The sequence below is a fragment of the Quercus lobata genome, chromosome 2, assembly GCF_001633185.2.
Source record: "Quercus lobata isolate SW786 chromosome 2, ValleyOak3.0 Primary Assembly, whole genome shotgun sequence".
Classification (NCBI taxonomy): domain Eukaryota; kingdom Viridiplantae; phylum Streptophyta; class Magnoliopsida; order Fagales; family Fagaceae; genus Quercus; species Quercus lobata.
Genome location: NC_044905.1, coordinates 73,815,965 through 73,839,120, shown reverse-complemented (window position 1 = coordinate 73,839,120; position 23,156 = coordinate 73,815,965). Strand labels below are relative to the sequence as shown.

Sequence of the window (23,156 nt, the reverse complement as noted above, 5' to 3'; positions counted from 1 at the left end):
GTCAAAAAAATTTAAGAATTTTATTTATTATATTATTATTATTAATATGATAACATCATTATCAACCAATTTTTATATAATAATAAAACAAACACCATCAAAATAAAAAAGAAATTTATAAATACAAAAAATATTGAAAAAAATTTCACATAGGTTAATCTTATATGTTTACTAATTATTACTCACCATATTACTAATTAGTAAAATATTTAAAAAAAAAAAATTGTTTATTAACAGCGCCGTCGGCTATTCAAACAAAAGATATGATGAAACTAAACCAAGTAACCAACTCTGTCACGCTTTGGTCCACGTGATCCACAGTGCCATACCTGTTTGCTTCCCACTCACACAATCGATCAAATCATTTACCTAAAAAAACGGATCAAATTGATTCCTCTTTGATTTTCGAGCAAAATTATTGTATTTATAGTATCACTCACAGAGATACCCATAATAGCATCTCTCGAAATTTCCATGTGCTGCTGCAACAACAGCAACAACAACAAAAAAAAAGGCGAGCGAATAACGTTTAAAATTTCAAAAAAAAGAAAGAAGGCTTTTGGACTTTTTGGAGGTTTCCCTTTTTGAGATTTGAAATTTAAACAAAGAAAGAGAGAAATTTCAGAGATTCCCGATCCTCTGTTTTTACTTTTAAGACTTGTAACGTTCAAGGAGAAAGACTAGTTCGAACTTGGAAGCAACTCTGCTAGTGCTTAAGAAGGAAAGACAATGGTACAAGGTATTCTCTGTTTCTCGCTCTATATATGTTGTGTGCCACTGCGAACAAGATCTCCAACCAATGAGGTGTGTCTTTTGCAGTTTTTCTCGCCGACCCATTTGGCTGTTCTGTTTCTATATTAAGAGATTGCTGTTGTTAGTAACAAACTCCCCTGTAATTTTGCTTACTCTTATGTGTTTTTTTTTTTTTTTTGGGGAATTCTGGTAAAATTTACGTAACAATATTGTTTTCTGTTTGTGCCGTGTTGTGATTATAGTGTTTTGTATGTGTGGATTTTTTTGCATTTATCTGATGAAGAAGCTTAAGGTGGAGGGTTTTACTTTTATTAGTCAGTTACGTAATCAAGTCGTGTACAAATGGCTAACGTAAAAGGAACCGCCTTTGATTATTATTAACTTTTTTTTTTTTTTGATTTCTATATAAATAGCAAACGGCGTTCACTAGAAGATTTCTTTGGCTGGCCTTGCTTTCTAAGTTACATAAGCGCCTTTTTTTGATTTTGGTTGGTTTTTGCATTGTGAAAAAAACATAAAGAAGTAGGCAAATTTGGGAGTTGGTTTATCAGCTTCTTTCTTGCATTGTGAAAAAAAGAAGAAGAAGTAGGCAGATTTGGGGGTGTTATTGGGTTTTTCTTTGGTGGGTCTTGCTTTTTAGGTGTTGGTTTGGTTTGGTCTATTAGTTTATTGCATCTTGAAAGACAAGAATTAGGCGGATTTGGGGTTGTTATTGAATTTGGGATTTTTTTTGGTTGGCTTGCATTGTTAAGAAATTTTTGGGAATCTTTTCTTTGTAGAGAATTGAGTGAATGGGTGGTAAGAGTTCCAAGGACGGGAGTTGGGGGCGAACTTCATCTATCCGTTCGACTGCTTCTTCTTCTTCTTCTTCTAATACGTGGGGTGGATTATATCAGTATCCGTTCGACCAAGAAAGTCAGAACTATGCGCCGCCCCAACATTCGTATACGCAGCAGTATCATGCTCCTGCCCAAGACTATGGTTCACAAAATTATGGTGTTGGTGCCGAGGACTTTGATCTCAGAAGGAGACTAGACAGGAGGTATTCAAGAATTGCTGATAAGTTCAATTCATTGGAGCAGGTACTTATACTATCACCAAGCTTAGGAAAGGATATGGTAGTCTACTTTTAACATTTAATAACTTTGCTGCTTGAAACTGTGGTATGTTGTATGGAGTTGTAGTATTTGTTTAGGGCTTTGAAACGATTAAGGAAAACAATCTTTTTTTTTTTTTATTTTAGGAAGATATTGTTCATTTTGCATGCATATGAAATCACTAATTTTCCTTATTGTGTCAATTTAGAATTGTTTAATTAGGTAATTGGATAGTTGGAATAATTTTGGAACATGGTTAATTAGGGATTCTTTTGTCTTAGGTTATTGGTTGGATCTTTGGCATACCACTACAACTGCATGTGGTTAACATATATCGTGGTTTATTTATAAGTCCAATTGTTTTAGTTTATTAGTTCAAGTTAAAAGGATTCTAGTAATTCATGGAATTGGGTATGTTCGTAGCTAGGCTAAGAAGCTGATGCAACTTGGGCATGTAAAAGCAGAATCTATAATACACAATTACTACAACTCTTCCATGAAACCTAAGTTTTACAAGAACACTAGGCTAGTAGGCAAAATAATAGAGAAAACCTCTCTAGCAAACTTTTATTAATAAACGCATAACAACAAAAATTAATCCCTCTATAAAGAGTATTTATAGGAATAGAATTTCTCCTACTCCTTTTAGGAAAAGAAATAATAAACCTACTTCTACTTGAGAAAGGAAAAAGGGAAAAGAAAAACAATTAAAATCCTAATTCAACTAGAAAAATGATTTTAATTGAACTTGTAAAATCAAATAAATCCTAATTCCACTAGGAAAGAAAAAAAACATAAAATATTAAAATATTTTATTCTTTCTTAACCAATCTGCATAAGAATCTCAACTGGTTGGCACCTCTTGGTGTCATCCACGGTTCAAATCCCCCTCCCCCAATTATAGAATTAAAAAAAAAAAAGGGTTAATGATGCTTTATTTTAACTTGGGTGACCCTCATATTTTAGAGGTATACTCCTTGTATACTTGGGTGACCCTCTTATTTAGCTAGGTTAAGAGCCTTTATTTTTCACTTCTTATATTTTATTGTTGAATTGTTCTGGCTTGTCCTACATCACTTAAAGATCCACCAATCATTTGATGTTGATCTTTTAGGTGTGTGACAACATAGTGATGATTTTCATGTGTCCATGTAAGATTTAGTTGTAAATGATGCTTTTCAAATTATAATGATTCTATACTCTTACTTATATTAACAATGAGTTAAATAAAATATTTCTACCTTGCCTTGCAGGTGACTGAGGCTCTTGCACGTGCTGGCCTTGAGTCTTCCAATCTTATTGTTGGCATTGATTTCACAAAAAGCAATGAGTGGACAGGTTAAGCCTTATTTCCAATGTAATGCTATATAGGTTGTGTGTTGTAATGGAATTTTCTGAACTTGGTTTCATGAATAGGTGCAAAATCATTCCAGAAACGAAGTTTGCATCATATTGGAGGTGGCTTAAATCCCTATGAACAAGCTATATCCATTATTGGGAAGACATTGTCCGCATTTGATGAGGATAACCTGATTCCATGTTTTGGATTTGGAGATGGTATTTCTTTTCTTTTCTTCTTCTTCTTTTTTTAAAAAAAAAAAAAAAAAAATAGTTAGTTCATTTTTTTAATCATCATCATCCTCCTTATCTCTACTATATTTATATCATTATAACTATCATTGAAATTTGGGAATGATAAGGATTACTTTCATCCCTTGACAGCATCAACACATGATAGAGATGTATTCAGTTTCTACCCAGATGGGAGATTTTGTAATGGATTTGAGGAAGTGTTGAGGCGCTACAGGGAAATAGTCCCAAAATTACGACTTGCAGGTTTTAATTTGTTTTCACCATAGTTTTGATTTAGTTTGATATAATTCTCATATTAGTTTTGTAATTTATACAAGTCCTATTTTGTTGTAGGACCAACTTCGTTTGCACCTGTAATTGAGATGGCCATGACCATCGTGGAGCGGAGTGGGGGCCAATATCATGTGTTAGTAATAATTGCAGATGGACAGGTATTTTGCATCTTGTATGAATGTTATCATAATCATGTAAGCTGAAGGGTAGAATGCTGATGCAACATATTTGGAACATTAAGTAGATTTGCTAAGTTCTGAAAGAAATTAAATTAGATTGTCTTCAAAATTGCAAGTTTTACATTGAAATCTAGTTAAAATACTTGTACTTGGTGCATGAGATTGGTCGCATGATCATTGTGTCAGATGGCAAGATCCGGTGCAATGATGTCTATGAGAACATCTTTATACACAATTTCAATGAACTACAAGTACAAGTAGAGGGCTAGGGCCAGAGAAAGTGCAAGTGGTGTCTGTGAGAAATGCTCTTGTTTGTAATAATTGCAGATGGACAGGTATTTTGCATCTTATATGAATATTATCACAGTTAAGTTGAGGGGTAGAATGCCAATACAACAAGAAAATTAAATTAGCTTGTCATCTAAATTGCAAGTTTTACATTGAAATTTAGTTAAAATACTTGTCTAAATTGCAAGTTTTGCATTGAAATTTAGTTAAAATACTTGTACTTAGTGTATGAGATTGAGATTGGTCATATGATCATTGTATCAGATCACATAAAATAGGTGCAATGATGTTAATGAGAATATCTGTATACACAATTTCAATGAACTACAGGTAGAGGGCTAGGACTAGAGAAAGTGCAAGTGGTGTTGGTGAGAAATGCTCTAGAGTAGAACTTAACAATAAATAAAATTGCATGGTGGAGCTGAATGTTAAATATAGGTTCATGTGCTGATACCAAGCTTTGATAAGTGGATATTGGGTTTAAACGCACAATCAATTTTAATTTGTAAACTTAATTTGTAGGTCACTATGGGTATGTTTTCAACTAATATGGTTGACAAATTTTCAGAGTAATTTATTTGTATATCACACATTGTTTGGACATTATTTAGTAACATTTTGAATATATGATGCAGAGGACCCTGCTATCTTACAAGTTTTTTAATTAACTGCAGTTCTAGCATTTGTCGCGTGCTTGGACCTTTTCATGTGTCTAGTTGGAAGTTTTGGGATTGCTGTTTTCCTTAATTGAAGTTATTGCCACTTTCTTGGACCTTGCCATGTGTTAGGTCGAAAGTTTTGGGATACCCTAATTTTTCCTTTATTCAGTTAGTAGAGTTTTGCCAGCAGACCCTCTTTAATTGGTCTTGAGGTTGGGGTTTCTTGGTTTGTTCTACCTTTTGGATTTTCTTTCGTCTATTAGAATAGATTAGGGGCTACTTCTGTCTTTTTGTTCTTTTTTTTTTCCTTTGTTCACTACCGTGAACTCTTTGTGTTTTTCTTGCTATTCTTTTATTAATAACATTCTTTTTTTACTTATCAAAAAAAAAATAAAAGCTGCATTTGTCATTATTGTTATGAATGCTGCGTTGAATCTTGATTTTGAGGTTTAGTTCAATTGGCTTGTGCTTATGTTGATATGGAAAAAAAAAAATGCTTTTCCCAATGTTGGAAGGGAATGCCCAAACATCGATAACTGCATAAGAAGGAACTTCATTTGGTTATTCTACATGTCATCATTCTTGCAATGCAAAAATTATTTATTTTCATTTAAGAGTATCTTCTTGAAATGCCTTTATTTCTCTATGGATCATCTTACTTAAATTGATGGTTACCCTAGGTAACGAGAAGTGTTGATACTGAGCATGGAAAGCTGAGTCCACAAGAGCAGAAGACTGTCGATGCCATTGTTGAAGCAAGGTGAATATGGGGCAATTTATTTACTCCAATGCTTTTTGGCCAGTTGTCTTCTTGTCTTATATGCTTTTTTTTTCTCCAGCAAGTTTCCTTTGTCAATCATATTAGTTGGAGTTGGAGATGGACCTTGGGACATGATGAAGGAATTTGATGACAATATTCCTGCTAGGGAATTTGATAATTTTCAAGTAAGTCTCAGTTGGCATTTAGAATTTTCAAAATTTTATTGTTTTTATCTTCATGTATATTGTTATTGGAAAATTCTTGACTGGAAATTTTTTTGCTATATTGTTTTTCTTCAGTTTGTGAATTTTACAGAAATTATGTCAAAAAATGTTGCTCCAGCTCGAAAGGAAACAGAATTTGCTCTTACAGCCTTGATGGAAATTCCTTCTCAGTATAAGGCAACTATAGAGCTTAATATACTAGGGTAAGTCAATAATTTTCTCTAATTGTTTTTGTTCGAGAATTTTGAACACTTTTTTTGTTTTTCTTAATTTTTTTTTAAGACTTGCCATTTCTTCTTACTTTTGAAATAGTGGTCAGAAGGGCACTTCTCCTGGGAGGGTTCCCCTACCCACACCTATCTATGGTACAACATCTTCCAGTAGTTCCAGCAGCTTGAAACCTTCTTATTCTTCCAGCAGTTATGAACCAACACCTATCTATGGTACAACATCTTCCAGCAGCTTGAAACCTCCTTATCCTTCCAGCAGTGCACCGAGTGTTCCTCCTTATCATGAAGATATCAACCCTACGAGCACAGCTCCACCTGTTCCTACTTCCACTTATGAAAACCAGGTATTAGGCTTATTAACAATGTGATCTTTGTAATTCTTCATAATTTTTCCTTCTAGAAAGTGCTGTCGCTTGATATTTGGTTACAAAAAGGAGAAAATTCTAAAGTAGAAGTTCAGTGAAAATTCTAGGTTAGCCATACCTCTAAGAGGAGGAAGTGTTTTTGATTGAAGATAATTTTTTCCTTTTAGATAATACTCTTGTTGGTTAATAAAACTGCATGAGGATTAAGAAATGGGATATTTAGATTTACTCTATCCCTGCTTTCTTACCATTTCAATTGTGTTGGTCATAGCAATAGCAATACATGGTCCAATTAACAGTAACACAAATGATTTGTTATCTTTGATTGCCTGTGGCATATTTTGCTTGATGCCTGGGTTGTTCAGTATGTGTGCATGCGTTAACAAGAACTGCATTAACTGTAATGTAATTTTGTTTGTTGGTCAAGAGTTAGTATTGACATTTATCATGGTTTTGGACAGCTTTGCCCCATTTGCCTTAGTAATGTCAAGGACATGGCCTATGGTTGTGGACACCAGGTAAATTTTCCTCTTCCATTTGCTCATTCTCTTTAGAAGAGATAAGTGAGGGAAATGTATTAACATTTAACAAATTTCTTCTATAAATGTCTTTGTATGCAGACATGTTGCGATTGTGGAGAAGACCTTGAGATATGCCCAATATGTAGGAGGAAAATTGAAACCAGAATAAGGCTCTACTAAATAGTGTTCTATTTCCTTCCAAATTTGTTTTCATGCACGAAATTCTTTGTAGTTAGTCAATTTCATCATCCTTTGTAATTAAACATTTTAGATTTCTAAAGAATGATTGTAAATTGATTTATAAATGCCGGAAAACATGCATTCCGGCTTGATCTTTGTTTCTTTTGCACAAAACTGTTCGATTAGATTTGGTGTTGCGCGAGAAATCTTATTGCTTAGGATATGAATGACAGTTTTGCTAGTGATACCTATTAGTCTTGTTGGGTGTGCAACTCTTTTTTTGGGGCTAAATTGGTTTGTCACCTTGGATTCTCATCCATTTTCCAGATTCATTCACAACAAATTTATAAAAATATCTTTGGAAATGTGGCATTGGAATCATTTGAGTAAATGTCTATGCCATCACAATGTTTGATTGTTGTCATAATCTCACCAATTGTACGTGGTCCAATATGTTTCATTGTTTCTGCATCTAGATTGGAAACTACGCAATTTCTTCATGTAGTGTGGGGACTTATTAAAAAAAAGAAAAAAAGAATGGCACATGTCAACTTTCTTAAACATGATAATTAATTTAGTTATGGGGCTGTTTTTAGTGATGCTGAAATGAAGGTCCCCGTATTCCTGAAAAGATGAGGAAATTGTTCGTTTTCAAGATTTAATTTCCCACATGCCTTTGTCCATTGATGTAGGGAGTGATGCACAGCCTCTCATATCTTTTCAGTTCTAACTTAGAGGGAATTGAGACTTATGCGATGTGTTATGGACGGGGCTTTCACATGTATGGGGAGGTCTTTTTCAAATTATTCTAAGCATTAGTGAAGTTAATTGAAATGGATCAAACATTGGTTTGGCTAAGAAAAATAATAGATAAAACATCGTTTTTTCTATCAAAATTAGACGGTCAGTGTGAGCTTGATCTAGTTCACGAATTAATATTTGGCCAACTCTATCTACTCTCATTTACTATTCCTCCTTCCTCTCTCAATCTAAACAGCCCATAAAACTCTAGCTTGTGTCCGTACCATTTTCTGGATATTATATTTAAGGAAAGAGCTACACGGACTGGAGGGTAACATTGATAACTAATAAAAAAAATTTATGTAAAAAAAATTTATTTTTCTCTTAAAATATTCAAATGTGTAAGATGTACAATAATTTGGAATCAAAGGGGTGGTAATTCCCTTGGTTCCTTCCCTTTTTGTAATGTCAAAGTACTCCACATGGTTGTGCAACTGCTGGTGAAATATATGATCCGTGATATTAGCCCAATGGATCCTAAGTCTCCTCAGATTTTGAGTATGAAAACCTCTAACTATTATTTTGGAGCTGCGTTACATTTTTCTCCTTATAATTATTTGGTGTGTGAAAACAGAGAATTATTTACATCCGTAAGAACAATCAACTGGTGGATGAGTTTTATGCACTGGCGTTGAAAAAAAAAAAAAAAAAACCAACTGTTTAGTGTAATTTGTGGAGGTCAGCATTCAATGGCTTTGGCAGAAAAAAATTTAATCTTACGGACGCAGAGATGGTTGTTGATGAAAACTCTATGGGTTTTTGGACCCCTACGCCCTGATCCCCACCACCTGATTAGAAGTCAATAATTGTTTAATTATGTATTCATTTATAAATAACTTATCTAATTTTTTACTGAAAATACTATAAATAAAAGATAAAAGAATAAGAGCTAAATAAAATAAGTAGAGAGTTCTGTGGGATTTACAAATGGTAGGAAAAGTAAGCAATAAACTGGTGTATAAATGCATCCCAAATGGGCACATGTGTTTGTTTGCCTTCATCTTATTCAACAAGTTTTTAACTTTTGGTTTTTTATTTATAAATTTTTAAAACCTCACATTAAAAAAAAAAAAAATCATTTTTTCTAAGAACAAGTATACTTTAACACACTTTTAACAAAAAAATAAATTAACAAAAAGCTAAATAAGTTGATATCAAATGCATACTAAAAATCTCGTTATTAGTTAAACTATTCTTTATGTAAACCAATTTTGGATGTCTATTTATTTATTTTTATTTCTTTTATTCATCGACTTTATCTTAGATGTACTTATGTGCCACTTATGATTGGATTACATCACTAACGGATGATTTCATCACTAATATACTTGATGAAAATGTAATTTAATCATTAATTAAAATATGTGTAAATTGTGAGAAAATGTGTGTTTAGAATGTCAGCATCATATTATTATTTGTATATTTATGAAGAATGTGAGCAAGAGTATTTATTTATGGGTCCGGTTAATGTGCGCCCTTAGGGCACACATTAAGCTTTCTAGTTTTGAAAACATTTTCTTAGAAATTGAAAAAACTGTCATTACTTTTTCAATTCTTGAGAAATTTTTTTCCAAAAATGAAAATTAAGCACACATTAGTAAAATCCTTTATTTATTTATTGTTTGGTTGACAAAAGTGAGTATGCATCTATCTATTTTTTAGCTGGATATATATCTATCTATTTGTTTGTTTTTTGACAAAAGATAGCAAGTCCGTGTGGTAATCATATTCTCATTCGTTAACTTGTGACTTCCTTTGTCAATGGTCATTAATAGTTTTTGGTACCACTAGGCAATTTTCACCAGCTTCCTCTATCGCATTTAATGTATCCAACAGTTTCTGAAAACCAACCCTTCTTTCCTTCTTGTGATTATTAATATAGTACGTATTTGATAAGAAGACCCAAGTATAATTAGAGTTGGAGTACTCTCTGAATAGAAATATAAGGACTGGCTATACATTCTCCACAACATACAATCATTTGGGTTGTCTTTGTTTTTTGTTTCTAAAATTTTAGCCATGTCTGGCACTGAGATGGCCTCACTAACCAAGTTTCTTCCTTACCAAAGACTTGGACATGATGATGGTTTTGATGGTTATGATGATGAAGAAATTGGAGAGAGGTATGTTGGGAAATCAAGGAGCTGGTTCAGGTTCAAAAGGGTGCCTATAAGGAGGAGATTCAAGCTTAAAGTTCCAAGCTTGAGAAGGTTCTTGAGGAGGAAAGTTAGGCTGTTCTCTTCAGTGAGACTCTCATGTGCGAAGGCGTTGAAGAGATTCAAGGAAAGACAGGCTTATTTTGGTGATATTTTTGCTGGCAATTACTTGTTCGTACAGATCAACCCTACATCATTGAAGAGCCTTAAGAAAGGTCATGAGCTTAATGGCTTGTCCTCAAGGTACTCTATTTCAAAAGTTGCTTAATGGGTCTTCATTGGATTTACATGTCCTTGATCATAAGTGATCCTGTAATGGATTGTAATTTGGTTTGTAATTCGTTTAAGAATGATCTTGCTTTTTTGGTTTATGTTATCCTTTTCTTTTCCAAATACTACTTGGAATGGTAAGTTGATTATTGGTAGAAGGGTTGGTATTGTATCTGCATTCTGCACCCTGTTCTTGCACTCTAGCACATCTAAACCAGTGTTTGTTACTATTAATCTCAAGCTTATTTTTTAAGCAAACTTATTTAATACCCAATGAATTTAAAACGTGGAAAATGAACACTAATATGAAGCCTCTTAAGAATTAAAAATGAAAATTAATTAGGAACACAACGCATGTTATTTTCTTCTCTTTCTTGTTGGTGGCATTAAGGTTTTTTTCATTATTATTATTTTTTTTTGAAGTGTTGAAACATCACAATCAGTTCGTGTGCATTTCGAATGAGTTTAGTTGTTAGAAAATTCTTGGAAACCAATTCAATATTAGATTGTGCTAAATGTAAATTTGGAAGTGGCAAATGGTAGAACATCTACAATGGTTAGGGGAAAAGAGAAGCACGTGCAATTGGTATGGTAATTACCAAAATAACTAGAAATCAAGCAGCATATTATGGTGTCATTTGGAATCTTCAGAATTCTAATCCGTATAAGTGAAGGATAACAGGTTCTAATCATCATTTAAGCAGTTCTCCGGCCAAAAAAAGTAGAAAAAGAATATTAGTTACAAATTCAGGGTGGTGGTACCTACTACCTAGCCACCTTAAATTATCAATTGGTCACGGATATGGGATACAGCAAAAGTTTATTGCAGTGGGAAAAGTGAAACTTTCTTTTGTTGGAGGCATTGCAAGGATTAAAATAAAAGGCCAACTAATCAATTAAATGAAACCATAAAAGAAAGCACTATAATGAACGTGCATGAAGCAAGAGAATTAAATGGAAAGCGCGTATATATCGGTGCATTCATTCAGACAGACTGTGAGAATTAAAGGATGTGCAATGATCTGATACGAGAACCAAATATATGACCAAACTTTTTTTAGATAGTCTGATAGATAGGAGAGGAGGTGCCAATAAGTTGAATATACGTTCTTTCTCAAAAAAAAAAAAATTGAATATACGTTGTAAGACGTAAATTTATTTTATGATTGTTAAGTTGATATGTTGTGATTAGTGTTAATTTAAGTGATATTAATGGTGAATCTATGAGAAAGTAATGTCTCAAATGTTACTCTTTGAAAATATCTCTTTAGGCCTTTAAGGTCGTTTCAAATTAAACTTTACAATATTTTTTTCCAAAATTTTTAAATTAGATTCTACAAGTTTAAGGGGAAAAAAAAGGTTTTAATTTAAACCCATAACCCATTATGTGTGATGACGCCGTTGATGAAAAATACTTCAGTAAAATAATTTTCATAAACCGATAGATGCATGTATCAAGTAATCACATCAAATAATTTGTTTAAGCACTTTTCCTTAACAAAGTTATCGTAAAAAGGTGTGTAGTTGATTATCAAAAAAAAAAAAAAACTAAAATAACTAATAAGGTTTATCGTTTGAAACTTTGAGTTAAACATTTTTTAATATGTAGAGCTTAATTTTTTTTTAGAACAAATATTTAGAGCTTAATTTGAACTTTATAATTTAATTTGAAATCAATCCTACACATTATATATATATATAGATATTTATATAACCACCTTATCACATATGTTACAAAAAATCTTCCAAGTCCAGAATTGTTAATGAACAATGCAAAATTTTTTTTTTTTGATGAACTAAAAATGGATAGAAGAGGAGGCAACTTGAGTTAGCGTCTTCCACTTGATATACTTTCCATTGTGGGATTTGAACTTGGAACATTCACCTCCCAAACCCTTAAGAGTGAGCCCATGATGACATGACCACTAGACCAATCACCCCGGTGGTTAACAATGCAAAATTATATCTTCATCATCTCCAACATTTAATATTTCTTCTTGACATTCAAGTTTTTTTGGATTTATAAAAATAAAATAAAAATTATATGGTTATTTAATACTTTATTCATAATTATAAATTAAAAAAAAAAAATCAAATGTCCAACTAAAATGTCTAAGTGTGGTCCAAATTTTGTATGAGAGTAAGAGAATAAAAAATAAAAAAATCTTGAACATGTTATCTTATTGGCTTCAACCAATAACCCAATAATTTTTTACTAAAAAATAAGTCCAACAACTTGTTACACTTAAGTGAAAGCAGGAATTTGAACAAAAAAATCCAATTTAAATGCACATATATCTATGTATTATCCGATACATGTGACTTATATTATTATTATTATTATTATTATTTTATGAATGATACATGTGATTTACAAATCAAATACATATGATTTATATAATACACATGTATCATATGATTTATGAATATGGTTGATACGTTGACACTTTTTTCACTCAATTAATACATATTGTAGTTTTACCTAAAAAAATAACCAATAGGACAGTGAAGCTCAATTTCTATTTATTAGTTCAGTGTTTAATTAGGTCCTTATGGAATGAGTACATGCCTGCAACTCATTGCTGGATACAAGAATAGAAAGTGGAAGGAAAGGGGCAAGAAGCCAAGAACTAAGAAGCAGCCAACACATTGATGCTTTACTTGAAGAAATATCAAAATACTACAATGTCCTTATTCCTCATGTTTCTCATTCTAAAACTTGATTAAAACTGTGTATGAAGCTAAGAACAATACAGAGACCATTATAAATTCTACATGATCTTTGATACAACAGAGGATTAGGCCTGCACAAATCCTTGTAGTTGTATCTCTTGCATCAAAACATAAATAATATAACCAAAAAATCCATGCCAAAGACTCTCCAAGGAATCTTTTGTTATCATCCAACTAAGGTCGTCGAGGTCCTGGTCCAGATCTTTGGCGAAGGTTGTCGTAAGTCTTAGAAACCAGCAACAGTCGTGGATCATCTTCAGGTATTTCACGTTCCTGAACCCAGAACAAAAATGGACACAGTTACGAATATGCACATAATGGGAATCAGTTATGAATATGCACATAATTCATATATGAAGAGATATCTAGCTATATGAGGGTCAGCATGGCCAGACATAGTAGCAATTGCAGGCATTTGGATGCATCCAGAAGACCAAGGACTGGAATTTGACAACTTAGAGGATATTGTTATTGACTGTAAAAATAGCTAGCTGCACTTTCTGCTATGAAGCATTACAACTTCTGGTTGTGTTGGGCTGGAAACAATCTAGGTCATTACTAACTTTTTGGATCTAAAAAAAAAATCCCTCATACATGACAATAAATGATTTCTATTCCCTCTTCTGGCTTAGTCTTCAATGCTCAAACAATACTTTCTAGCCCAGCACTAGCAGTCTAGCACAATTAACTTAAATGTTGCTCCCCAAAAAAATACTCAAACAGTAGTTTTAGGCTCCTTTTGTTAAAGATTTCAACTTGTTTTCAAAGTTTTCAAACAATATTTAACACCATAGATTTCTAAGTAACATCCAGAGTAATTTGCAGTCTAACAGCTAAGTAACACCATTGTCGAAACAGATGTGCTAAGAAAATCACTCATGAGAATTTACTATTTCTTAAGCATTATCTAGGCAAGAAACTCACTTTTAAGCCCTTGTAATATGCTTCCACAGCAGGAGGTGAAGGAATAAAGTTGCGAGCTTGCATCAGATCCCATATATAGTTAGCAGTAGTATATCCACCAGTCTGCAAGGATATATTATAATTTAGTTGGAAAATAGACAGTATAAACCAAAATATACAGGCTAGGAAGAATGATAAAGAATCATATAGAGCCAGGACAAATAACAAAATCTCTCCTTCTCCCTAGCAACCACAGGGATCTAATCAAGTAATTAAACAAGGTATTACATACTTTTTCACCAGAAGCTAAAAGGAGGAGATCACTCCCCATTTTTGGGCTCAAGAAGAAGTCCCTGGAATTCATGTTTACCTGCATAAGAAAATGTAGAACCGCAGATAGGGTTAAACCAATCAAGACAATGAATCAGGAACTCAAGTAAGAAGCTACATAACAACCATACCAGCGTGTCTTGAGCAAGTTGCATTCCCTTGGGAGTATGCCCAACCATGGCTCCCTCTACAAGTGTCTACAACCACATAAATCACAGTAATTTAATGTCTGTATAATACAATAATATCTTGATATGACTATACATTACATAAACATGAAATCCACTTTTAACCGGCACAAAGTAACCAAACGATTGTCACTGACAAACACGAATAGAAACATCTTCGTTGTCCCCCCAAGGAGCTTTTTCCTTTTCAATAACAAACTGAATATCATTAAAATAGCACCCCCCAAAACAAAAGCACTATCCTAGTACACAGGGAAAATGAAAAGAAAGAGCCAAAAGGAGCAAAAACAAAATTGAAAAATACATCTACACAAAAAAGTAATGAGATAAACATTGGGATGGAGGAAATTTATAAAGGGAAAAAACATTCTAAGAAAGCTGGTCATTACACAATTACTCCAATAAACTTTTTTGATTAGTACAAATTACCCTGATAACTTAATGCAGTATTAACAGCAAAGTGATATGTTCATCGGGTTGTCTAAAACCAAGAACAATGTAAAACTGTAAATCCAAAATTTTGTCAAGATCATATAACAAAGGTAACAGCATTCAGATATTAAGAATTAATATATTCATTCATAATTGCAATTCTCTCTTAAAATTTTATTCTAATTTCTTGGGTAGTATACTCTTCCTGTCTATCTATTCATTAATTTTTAAAAGAATTTTTATTATTTACTGAAAGAAAAGATATCCGACTTAGCACATTGCAGAAATTGTATTGGTTTAAAAACTCACCACATATAGTTCCACTATAGGCGGCTTCCCTGAACTCATGTAGTCTTCAAAAGTTTTAAGGCCACGATCGATGTCCCCAGAATGTAGATAGCACCTGCAAATAAATGTTAGTTTAAGGCAATACAGAAATATGTAAAGTGATATGGCCAAAAAGAAAGGTCAAGTAAGATAAGATGAACTTTCTCAAAAAAGAAAAAAAAAAAGAAAAAGATAGGATGAAGGCAAAATAAAAGAATATAATATCAGGAGCACCGTCTAGTAAATAGAGAAAGTATTCCAGAACACATACACACAAAATACAAAATGGCAAGGTGGATAGAACGTAATGTCCAGAGAAATCAGGTTAATAGAGAGATTCCAGAATAGAGTCAACAGACACAGACAGACCTAACCAGAGTTTACAAGGAATGGAAGAAAATGGAAAAGCCTACCTTACAAAGATATAGATCAGTGGAACTTCTGAAGATACAACCAAAGAAAAGATTAAGCTTTTGGCTCACTGCAAAGGACCTATAAAGTGATGGCTGAATTGCAAATGTTATTAGCCATGACAAACTTCCTTGGCAGTGCTTGCTGGTCCTGAGTTATGTTTTTATTTTTCTCTTTAACAATATATTTTTTGATAAGTATCATAATGTAAACCACATCCCATCCAAGAATATGCCTGGGCAAGTGGGATTTGTAAAACCAAAGATATTCATCTATAGAACTGCTCTAAGCTCATCAACCAGACCATACAGTTTTTGCCTTTTCTTTTCTTTTTTTATTAAAAAAATTCTAAGTAACATGCAGCAGCTACTGGTGAGAGATACCAATTTCATGAGACAATCAGCAGGGCAGTTAGCTTACATGTAAGTTCACCTTCACATCGATAACCAAAAATTAATTTTCTTCCAGTTTGTTATAAGAGAAGCATACATAATGTTTTTACCAATTTAGCTTGACTCAAATGGACTGGCAATGCTCTAGCTTAACCAAATCAGACAAACACATCTTCTATATGTATTGGCCACTTTAGGAGCATGACTTGTTGCAGTTTACAGATGCAGATACATACTCTTTTTTGATAATTATAACCAAAATTATTTTTCTTCTAGTTTTGTTATCATAGAAGTGTAGCATATTAGATTCTCAATTTAAAAAAAACGAAGAAGAAGAAGAAAGTGTAGCATATATGTTGGTCAATTAAAATAAACTCAAATGGATTAGAAACATCCTTACATAATCAAAACACACACACACACACACACACACACACACACATCCCACTCCAGCTCAAATGGCACACAAACAAAAAATATGCATTTGCCAGTCAGGAGTATCAATTGTTGCATTTTACAAAATTTATCTAACGCACGCAACAAGAGAATCGCAAATCATTAACATCAAAATGGATTGCAGATTAAAGTAGGCTACTGCACCAAATGTTCCATGGCCAGGATGCCCATATTGAGTAATGATCAGGAAGGTCATGTAAATACAGATTCTAAACCTTATAAAATTAGTGAATCTGTGACAGCTGCATCTCTTAATGATTTACGTGCAAAGGCTTTTTCACGCCTTTTTTTTGGTTCCTTTTTAGGCCAGTGTTGCACAGAGAAGAACAGATCAACTAAACTAAGAGACAAAACTATTCTCACTTAAAATGCAAGTATGAACCACAAGTGAAAAAGCACACATGCACTAAGAATTGAACTTTTCAGTCATGATCTTAATATCAATGAATGCATCTGTACAAATAAACATATATCATGTATGTATTCATGTATTTGCCACATCCATGGTAGTCCATAGCTCATTTATGCAAGAAATAATTCGAAATTATTCATCAACAACTATTTACCTCATAACTTGCATCACAGTAAAGACATCAGGAGTGTTTCCATTATTCTTTAGCATCTCCAACAAAGTTTCCATCACCTACCATGGTCATAAAAAAAAGCACCCATATAAAAGCAGAAAATTGCTTCATAGCATTCAACAGAAAATTCTCTCAATTCTTAGATATTAAGCAACAGAAAAATAAATGAAAATTAAGCAATTAATGAGTTGAAGCTTCTCTTCTTTCAGACTTTTTTTGGATGCGTAAATGCTTCAGCTGTTTTTACTTTCAACTCTCTGCCTGATCTGCTTGATTTTTATACTTTCTTTGTTATTTAATTTTTTTTCAGTTTGCCTCTTAGCATGCTGCCTGTGTGCTTTGCATTCTTTGTAATTTCTTTTAGCTTTTTTCAATGAAATTTATTGCTTATTAAAAAAAAAATCACTAAACCGAGCAACAATAGAGGAAAATTTATGTTATAAATAAGGACTTCTACATTAGGGCTTCAAAACAACAATTTTTTCCTAGTCTTCTGTGTCTGTATATAATTATAGATACAAACTAACAAATGAAATAGGTGACAGAAGGTCATGAGAGCATATTGTTCAGACAAAAGTTAGGCTTGAGCTTGCTTATCCGAAAAAAGAGAGAGTAAGGCTTGAACTATTCATTTGCAGCCATGATGACAAAACCTTTCAAAATGAAGAGCTTTACAAGCGGCATTGCCCTTCTTCACTCACATGATATTGCAGGATCGGGCTAAGACATCATACTGATGGGGATCTACTAATCAAATGCAGCTTCTCTTGGGAAACATAGCCCAATTTTTATTCTTTCTTATTGATTTCGGATTTCTTGGACCCAGAATATGAACTATTTTAAACAGAACTTGCCTGAATAAGTTCCTTTTGTTTTTACAGATGAGAGAATAATTGTGAAAAGGGGAAAAAAAGCTCAAATATACTAGAGTATCAAGAATGTCAACTAATTTGATGGTGGTAACAAGGTTCTAAACTTTGTTCAGATAAGTAACATGTAACCAACAAAGTTTCAATCTAATTTTACAGCTGGCATTTCCCTAGTAAAGATTTGTATCATAAGCATTGGCTCATCATCACATATAATGCTACCTTTCAGACAAGATATTTTTTTTCCCTTGTTGGTAAGTTGCATGCACACTGGTCTTGAAACCATGACAGCATGACCTCACCCTTCCACCTTACTCTTACAAGGGGAGAAGGTACTAGCGTTGGTAAAAATGTCAAGCACACATGCATCCTGTAGTCTATGCACAATTCACTAGGGCACACCTTGTTGAAGTAAAGTGCACATTTTTCAAATATAATGATTAACAACCTCTTATATTCATAGCATATAATAAATAAAAAAAGTTAATAAATCAAGATAATATATTTTGTCCTAAGCTCAAATGGATATGGCATTGCATAAAATTTGTAAGTTCAAATTTTAAATATTTTTATAAGTTCAAATTTAAAATATTTTTATAAGTTCAAATTTTAAATAAATTATTTCAATTTTGAAATATAAAATTTGTAAACAATTAGCAATGAACAATATGATAATAGTCTAGTCACCTTAAATTTACATATAAAAATTTATACAATACTTATCTTTTGTGCTTTATAAAAATACATAATTATAATAGCTATGATTAAAATGAAGTATTTGGTTCAATCAAAATATATACCAAAGGCAAAAACCAAAAAGCACAAGAATGATAAAATTATAATTGTTCTTGTCTTTTGATACAACAACAAAAATACCTTAGTACCAAAATTTTGAAGTCAACTATGGATCCTCAACAAATTCGTTAGGGTCAATCACATTTATTCTTTTCTTCTATTCTATCTAAAGTCATACTCTCTGTTACTTTGTTAATTGACACGTCCTTTTTTTTTTAACTTCTACTAGTATTATTTTTGGTCTTCCTTTACCTCTTTTCGATCCCTCAACTAGGATCAATTCACTCTTTCTTATTGGTGCATTAATTGCTCTCCTCTGAACATGACCAAACCATCTCAAGTGACTTTCCCTCATCTTTTCATTAATAGGGATTACCCCGATCTTTCAATGGATTTCCTTATTTTGAATCCTATTTTTCCGTATATTTTCACTCATCCATCTTAACATTTGCATTTCAACTACGCTCATTTTATGAACATGTTGCCTCTTAACAGTTCAACATTCATTAGAGCACAATAGTTCGTATAGCAGTTTTATAAGTATTGTATAAATTTTTATAAAGCGATCTTTTGTGGTTCTTCACTTCATCCACCCTACTCTTGTCTAGATTCATCCACTAAAACTATATTGTTCTTGTCTTTTTATATGTAAACAAAAAATTGTTTGTGTAATAGAACACCTGAAGAATACTATTTGTATAATGATTCAGTGGTCTATGTCATTTCCTTCACAATTAAGTGATTAATTATAATGATTCAAATATTTTTAAACCAAAATGGAAAAAAGGAATGCCTAGGCAAGCTTTTGTGCTTCTTCAAAAAGCACCAAAAACGTGTTCACTTGAGACAAGCTTCATTAGATCAGATTTGCTTTGGCCAGCTAGGCTTTAAGCTTTAAGCATGCTTTTGAATGTCATTTGAGCTAGCACTCATTGGCTTATCAGATAAGAGATTTTTGTTGTCAGTACCAAAATTTGTAAGAACAGTCACACACATGCATAGGAGCTGGAAGAATTTGATTTTTCTTAACAAGTAAAATCAAGAGGTAAGCAGAGATGTTGACTAGTACCTCTACATTCTTGAGATCTGCACAAGCATGAAGAGCAACATGATAAATCATCAGCTGCCTGTTTACAAAACCTCCACGCCTATAAACATATTCGGCAGTGGGTATATTATACATTTCTTCTTCTGAAACACCCATCATCACATTTTCAGCAGTAGTGCCAGTTGAATCAACTGCCAAAGAGTCCTTAGACCGCTCAACAAACTCAATGACCTTTCCACAAAAGCGAAATATTAGAAAACTCTTAAGAGAAAAATGAGACAATACAAACTAATTAAAGCAGAGAAACATATTTGGATACTTTGGTGGCAAAATCATCTGCTACAGGTGTCTTGTTCTTGTGTGCAGTTATAAGTCCTGCATAGCAGAATTTGTTCAACCCAACACCAGCAGCAGTCATATCACGAACAATTGCATACCTATCATGTTAAAGTGTAGCTTATAATTTTGTAGTAAAAAATGTACCAAGGTAGGCCAATATGAAAACTCATAGCAAAAAGTAACATACACTCGATCTAACCGGCCTGCTGCAGCACATGCATTAAGTAGACAGACAAAAGTTTGGGCATTGGGCTTTACTTCAGATTTCTTCATTTCTTCCAAAATCTTTTATTCAAATAGAAAAAGTTATTAAGAAAACAGTCTGATTAAGCTTCAAATGCTATAAAAACGAAATAATGTATTCATTACAAATTAAGGCTCCAATATACCTGGACCGCCTGGTCAGAGTTTTTGCATTTCCCGCATAACGAGATTAAAATGTTGTATAAATTAACCTATGACATTAATAAAAACACAAATTCACATCTGTTAAAAAAAAGGATTAATAATAAATTTGGCTTACATAATTGAAAGCTTTGACATTAAGAGATACAAAACAGAGCACATACACAAATATTGGATCAACTTATTTACTGGTCTAGTGGATTCATGCATTTGAAAATAATTAAATTTACAGCATACTATAAATAAGAGAATAAAACAATCTCTCCCTACTTGAAGGGGGGAAAACTTCAAAAGGGACACATATTTATTTTTGGTACAGATGAATGCACACAGCTTCTCCCTGAAAAACACACACACACAACAAGCACAGAAAAAAATCCTAATACTGATTGCATAAGCTTATCTTATCCGTAATTCACTGTATCAGCCACAAGAAGTTCTCTGTCATATTCAAGCACAATGCCCTAAAAGGTATAGCAAATACAATAAATAACGAACATGCACAACCCTACTTCACACAACTAATATTAACATTTAACTAACCAAAACCATCTTCTTTATGTCCTATGAGAGAAACATCAGCACAAAACAAAAATCAAACCAATCCGTTTCTCCTTGCAAGATTTTAAACAGAAAAAGAAAATTTCCCAGCTTCCTTACTATTTGTTCCTCATACACATCAGCAATCAAACAGAACATTAACATGAAAAAAAGAATTGGGGTTCTAAAATTCTCACAGAGATCACATGAGCAAATTTTTATATACAAACATCACATTTCTGACTTGCAATAAATCCCATACATACACAGCATCAATCATCCAACCCAAAAAATAAAAATAAAAACCAAACGGGCCTCTATAATTGCTCAATAAGGATCAATTTAAAAACTTGTTATCTACAAACATCACATTTCTGAAAATCCCATATATACTAAATGGGAAAAACTTAAGCTCCCCAATTAAATTCAATCACTTGACTGCATTACGAATACAGAACAAACAGTGTTATCTTCCCTAACGACAATTAAATTCCAATGCAACCCGGCTGTTAAATTTAATTTAAGTAATATAAGCCACAACACCTAAGAAAAACTATAGTCCTAAGTCCTACTACATGAATTATAGTTTTAAAAAATGAGAGTAAAAGACGCATACATCAGGAAGCAAACCGGTGGTTTTCATTTGATCCTTGAAGTAAAAACCGTCTTGCAAGCGGACGCCTTTCATGGTCCCAACAATGAGGGAGTGGAACACATCCCTTGTGGGCTGCACCCCATCCAACATCATATCATCATACACATCCCTCAACAAGAAATGCCTATATAGTATACACCCATAAAAATCAAGTCTTGTACTATAAAAAAAAAAAAGTAAGTTCTTTTCACATACTAATAAAGATAACGATGAAAATTTTGTTAATGTTAAAAAGCTAAAAATGAATGTATAGAAGTATTAAAAAAAAAAGAAAAAAAAAAGAGTACCTTCTTTGGGCAGTGAGTGAGCCCACAACAGAGTTGTACTCAGAGACATTGTTGGCGTAGTTTCGCTTTGCATATTCTTCTGTTGAAGCTGCAAAGTACCGGCGACCCAGTACTCGAGCTACTGATCTATGGTGGCCTGACAATTTATATATATAAAAAAAAAAAAAAAAAATCATATTTATGAGATTTAAATTAAAAAAAAAAAAAAGGGAAATTGGGAAGATGGGTTTTTGAGAGATTGTGAAATAGGAAATGGAAATGGAAATGGAGGATTACCGGTGAAAGATTGGAAGAGGAGCTTCATTGCTATTCGTCTCTGTTTCTGTTTCACACTGTACAAGTACAAGTACAAGTAAAACCCTTTGGCTATGGGATAGTGAAATTTTTGGCTGGGTTTTTTGGGGTTAAGCGCACCGTTTTAATTTATGTGGATATATGGGTTGGGTTACTTAGGCTCGATTTTCTCTTTTTATTTTTAATATATATATATATATATATATATATTTTAATGAATAATGATCATGATATATAGAGCCAAAAAAAAAAAAAAAAATTAGAGGATAGTCCCAATCCATCTCAATCTTCTAGGGAGATAAGTGAAAACCCAAAACGAAAGAGAGGAGATGATCATGGATCCATTCTAGTTATAACTAATTATAACTAATAGCCCAACAAGCACAGTTATAGGACAAAAATGAATCTCATACATATTAGGTGTATTTTTATAAGTTGTTGGAAAACAATATTTTGAGTTTAAAATGAGTTTCGGCCATAAAATTAAAAAAAAAAAAAAAAAAAACCTATAAAGAGTTGTGATTGCAAAACAAAGTTTTGAGTTTTTAAAATACTATTTTAAGCTTCAAAATGTTTAACCCAACGGACCCATTATATTCTAATGAATCTTGGAAATCTAAGTACAAGATAGATTCAATTCATTTTAATAAATAAGAAAATAGAGATTCATTTTTATGTGTGAGAGAGAATGAAATATTTGGTGTCTTGAAAGCCATTTGATTTGTGCCACCACATGTCGAGATGGGGATATCTAATTCTTAATACATCAATTTATTTATTATTATTATTTTCACAAATTTGTTTTTTGATAATTGAAAA

General features: G+C 32.7%; 3 protein-coding genes across 5 annotated transcripts; 2 read left to right on the top strand and 1 right to left on the bottom strand.

The window, feature by feature from the left end:
- Window positions 1–299: 299 nt before the first annotated feature.
- Window positions 300–7,369, top strand: LOC115976554 (E3 ubiquitin-protein ligase RGLG2-like). Of its 3 annotated transcripts, none has more exons than XM_031097891.1 (12): window positions 300–739; window positions 1,533–1,835; window positions 3,104–3,188; window positions 3,267–3,407; window positions 3,573–3,686; window positions 3,777–3,874; window positions 5,523–5,602; window positions 5,682–5,787; window positions 5,902–6,029; window positions 6,139–6,400; window positions 6,883–6,939; window positions 7,042–7,369. In XM_031097891.1, exons 2-12 carry the CDS (start codon window positions 1,545–1,547, stop codon window positions 7,120–7,122), a joined length of 1,443 nt encoding a protein of 480 aa, XP_030953751.1. In that variant the 5' UTR covers window positions 300–739; window positions 1,533–1,544; the 3' UTR covers window positions 7,123–7,369. The 3 variants fall into 3 exon arrangements, with proteins under 3 accessions (XP_030953751.1, XP_030953753.1, XP_030953752.1); XM_031097893.1 differs by having other exon boundaries at window positions 300–804; XM_031097892.1 differs by lacking the exon at window positions 300–739 and having other exon boundaries at window positions 1,158–1,835.
- Window positions 7,370–9,823: 2,454 nt separating this feature from the next.
- On the top strand, window positions 9,824–10,583 carry LOC115978248. The gene has a single exon (XM_031100271.1). It carries the CDS (start codon window positions 9,943–9,945, stop codon window positions 10,345–10,347), a length of 405 nt encoding a protein of 134 aa, XP_030956131.1. The 5' UTR covers window positions 9,824–9,942; the 3' UTR covers window positions 10,348–10,583.
- Window positions 10,584–12,977: 2,394 nt separating this feature from the next.
- Window positions 12,978–22,430, bottom strand: LOC115976552 (pentatricopeptide repeat-containing protein At4g35850, mitochondrial). The gene is made up of 13 exons (XM_031097888.1): window positions 22,320–22,430; window positions 22,044–22,179; window positions 21,718–21,880; window positions 20,546–20,611; window positions 20,344–20,441; window positions 20,137–20,254; window positions 19,839–20,048; window positions 17,088–17,164; window positions 15,245–15,338; window positions 14,447–14,512; window positions 14,278–14,355; window positions 14,007–14,108; window positions 12,978–13,355 (listed from the first exon to the last, which is right to left on the bottom strand). The coding sequence occupies exons 1-13, from the start codon at window positions 22,345–22,347 to the stop codon at window positions 13,257–13,259; spliced, it is 1,335 nt and encodes a 444-aa protein (XP_030953748.1). The 5' UTR covers window positions 22,348–22,430; the 3' UTR covers window positions 12,978–13,256.
- Window positions 22,431–23,156: the final 726 nt, after the last annotated feature.

Excerpts from the sequence above, each read along its gene's own strand:
- LOC115976554 (XM_031097891.1), top strand. The coding sequence starts at position 1,545 with ATGGGTGGTAAGAGTTCCAAGGACGGGAGTTGGGGGCGAACTTCATCT. Across the intron at positions 3,408-3,572 it reads ATGTTTTGGATTTGGAGATG|CATCAACACATGATAGAGAT; the intron begins GTATTTCTTTTC and ends ATCCCTTGACAG. Across the intron at positions 6,030-6,138 it reads ATAGAGCTTAATATACTAGG|TGGTCAGAAGGGCACTTCTC; the intron begins GTAAGTCAATAA and ends CTTTTGAAATAG.
- LOC115978248 (XM_031100271.1), top strand. The coding sequence starts at position 9,943 with ATGTCTGGCACTGAGATGGCCTCACTAACCAAGTTTCTTCCTTACCAA.
- LOC115976552 (XM_031097888.1), bottom strand. The coding sequence starts at position 22,347 with ATGAAGCTCCTCTTCCAATCTTTCACCG. Across the intron at positions 20,612-21,717 it reads CCACCGGTTTGCTTCCTGAT|GTTAATTTATACAACATTTT; the intron begins GTATGCGTCTTT and ends TTAATGTCATAG. Across the intron at positions 14,109-14,277 it reads TTTTAGCTTCTGGTGAAAAA|ACTGGTGGATATACTACTGC; the intron begins GTATGTAATACC and ends ATATCCTTGCAG.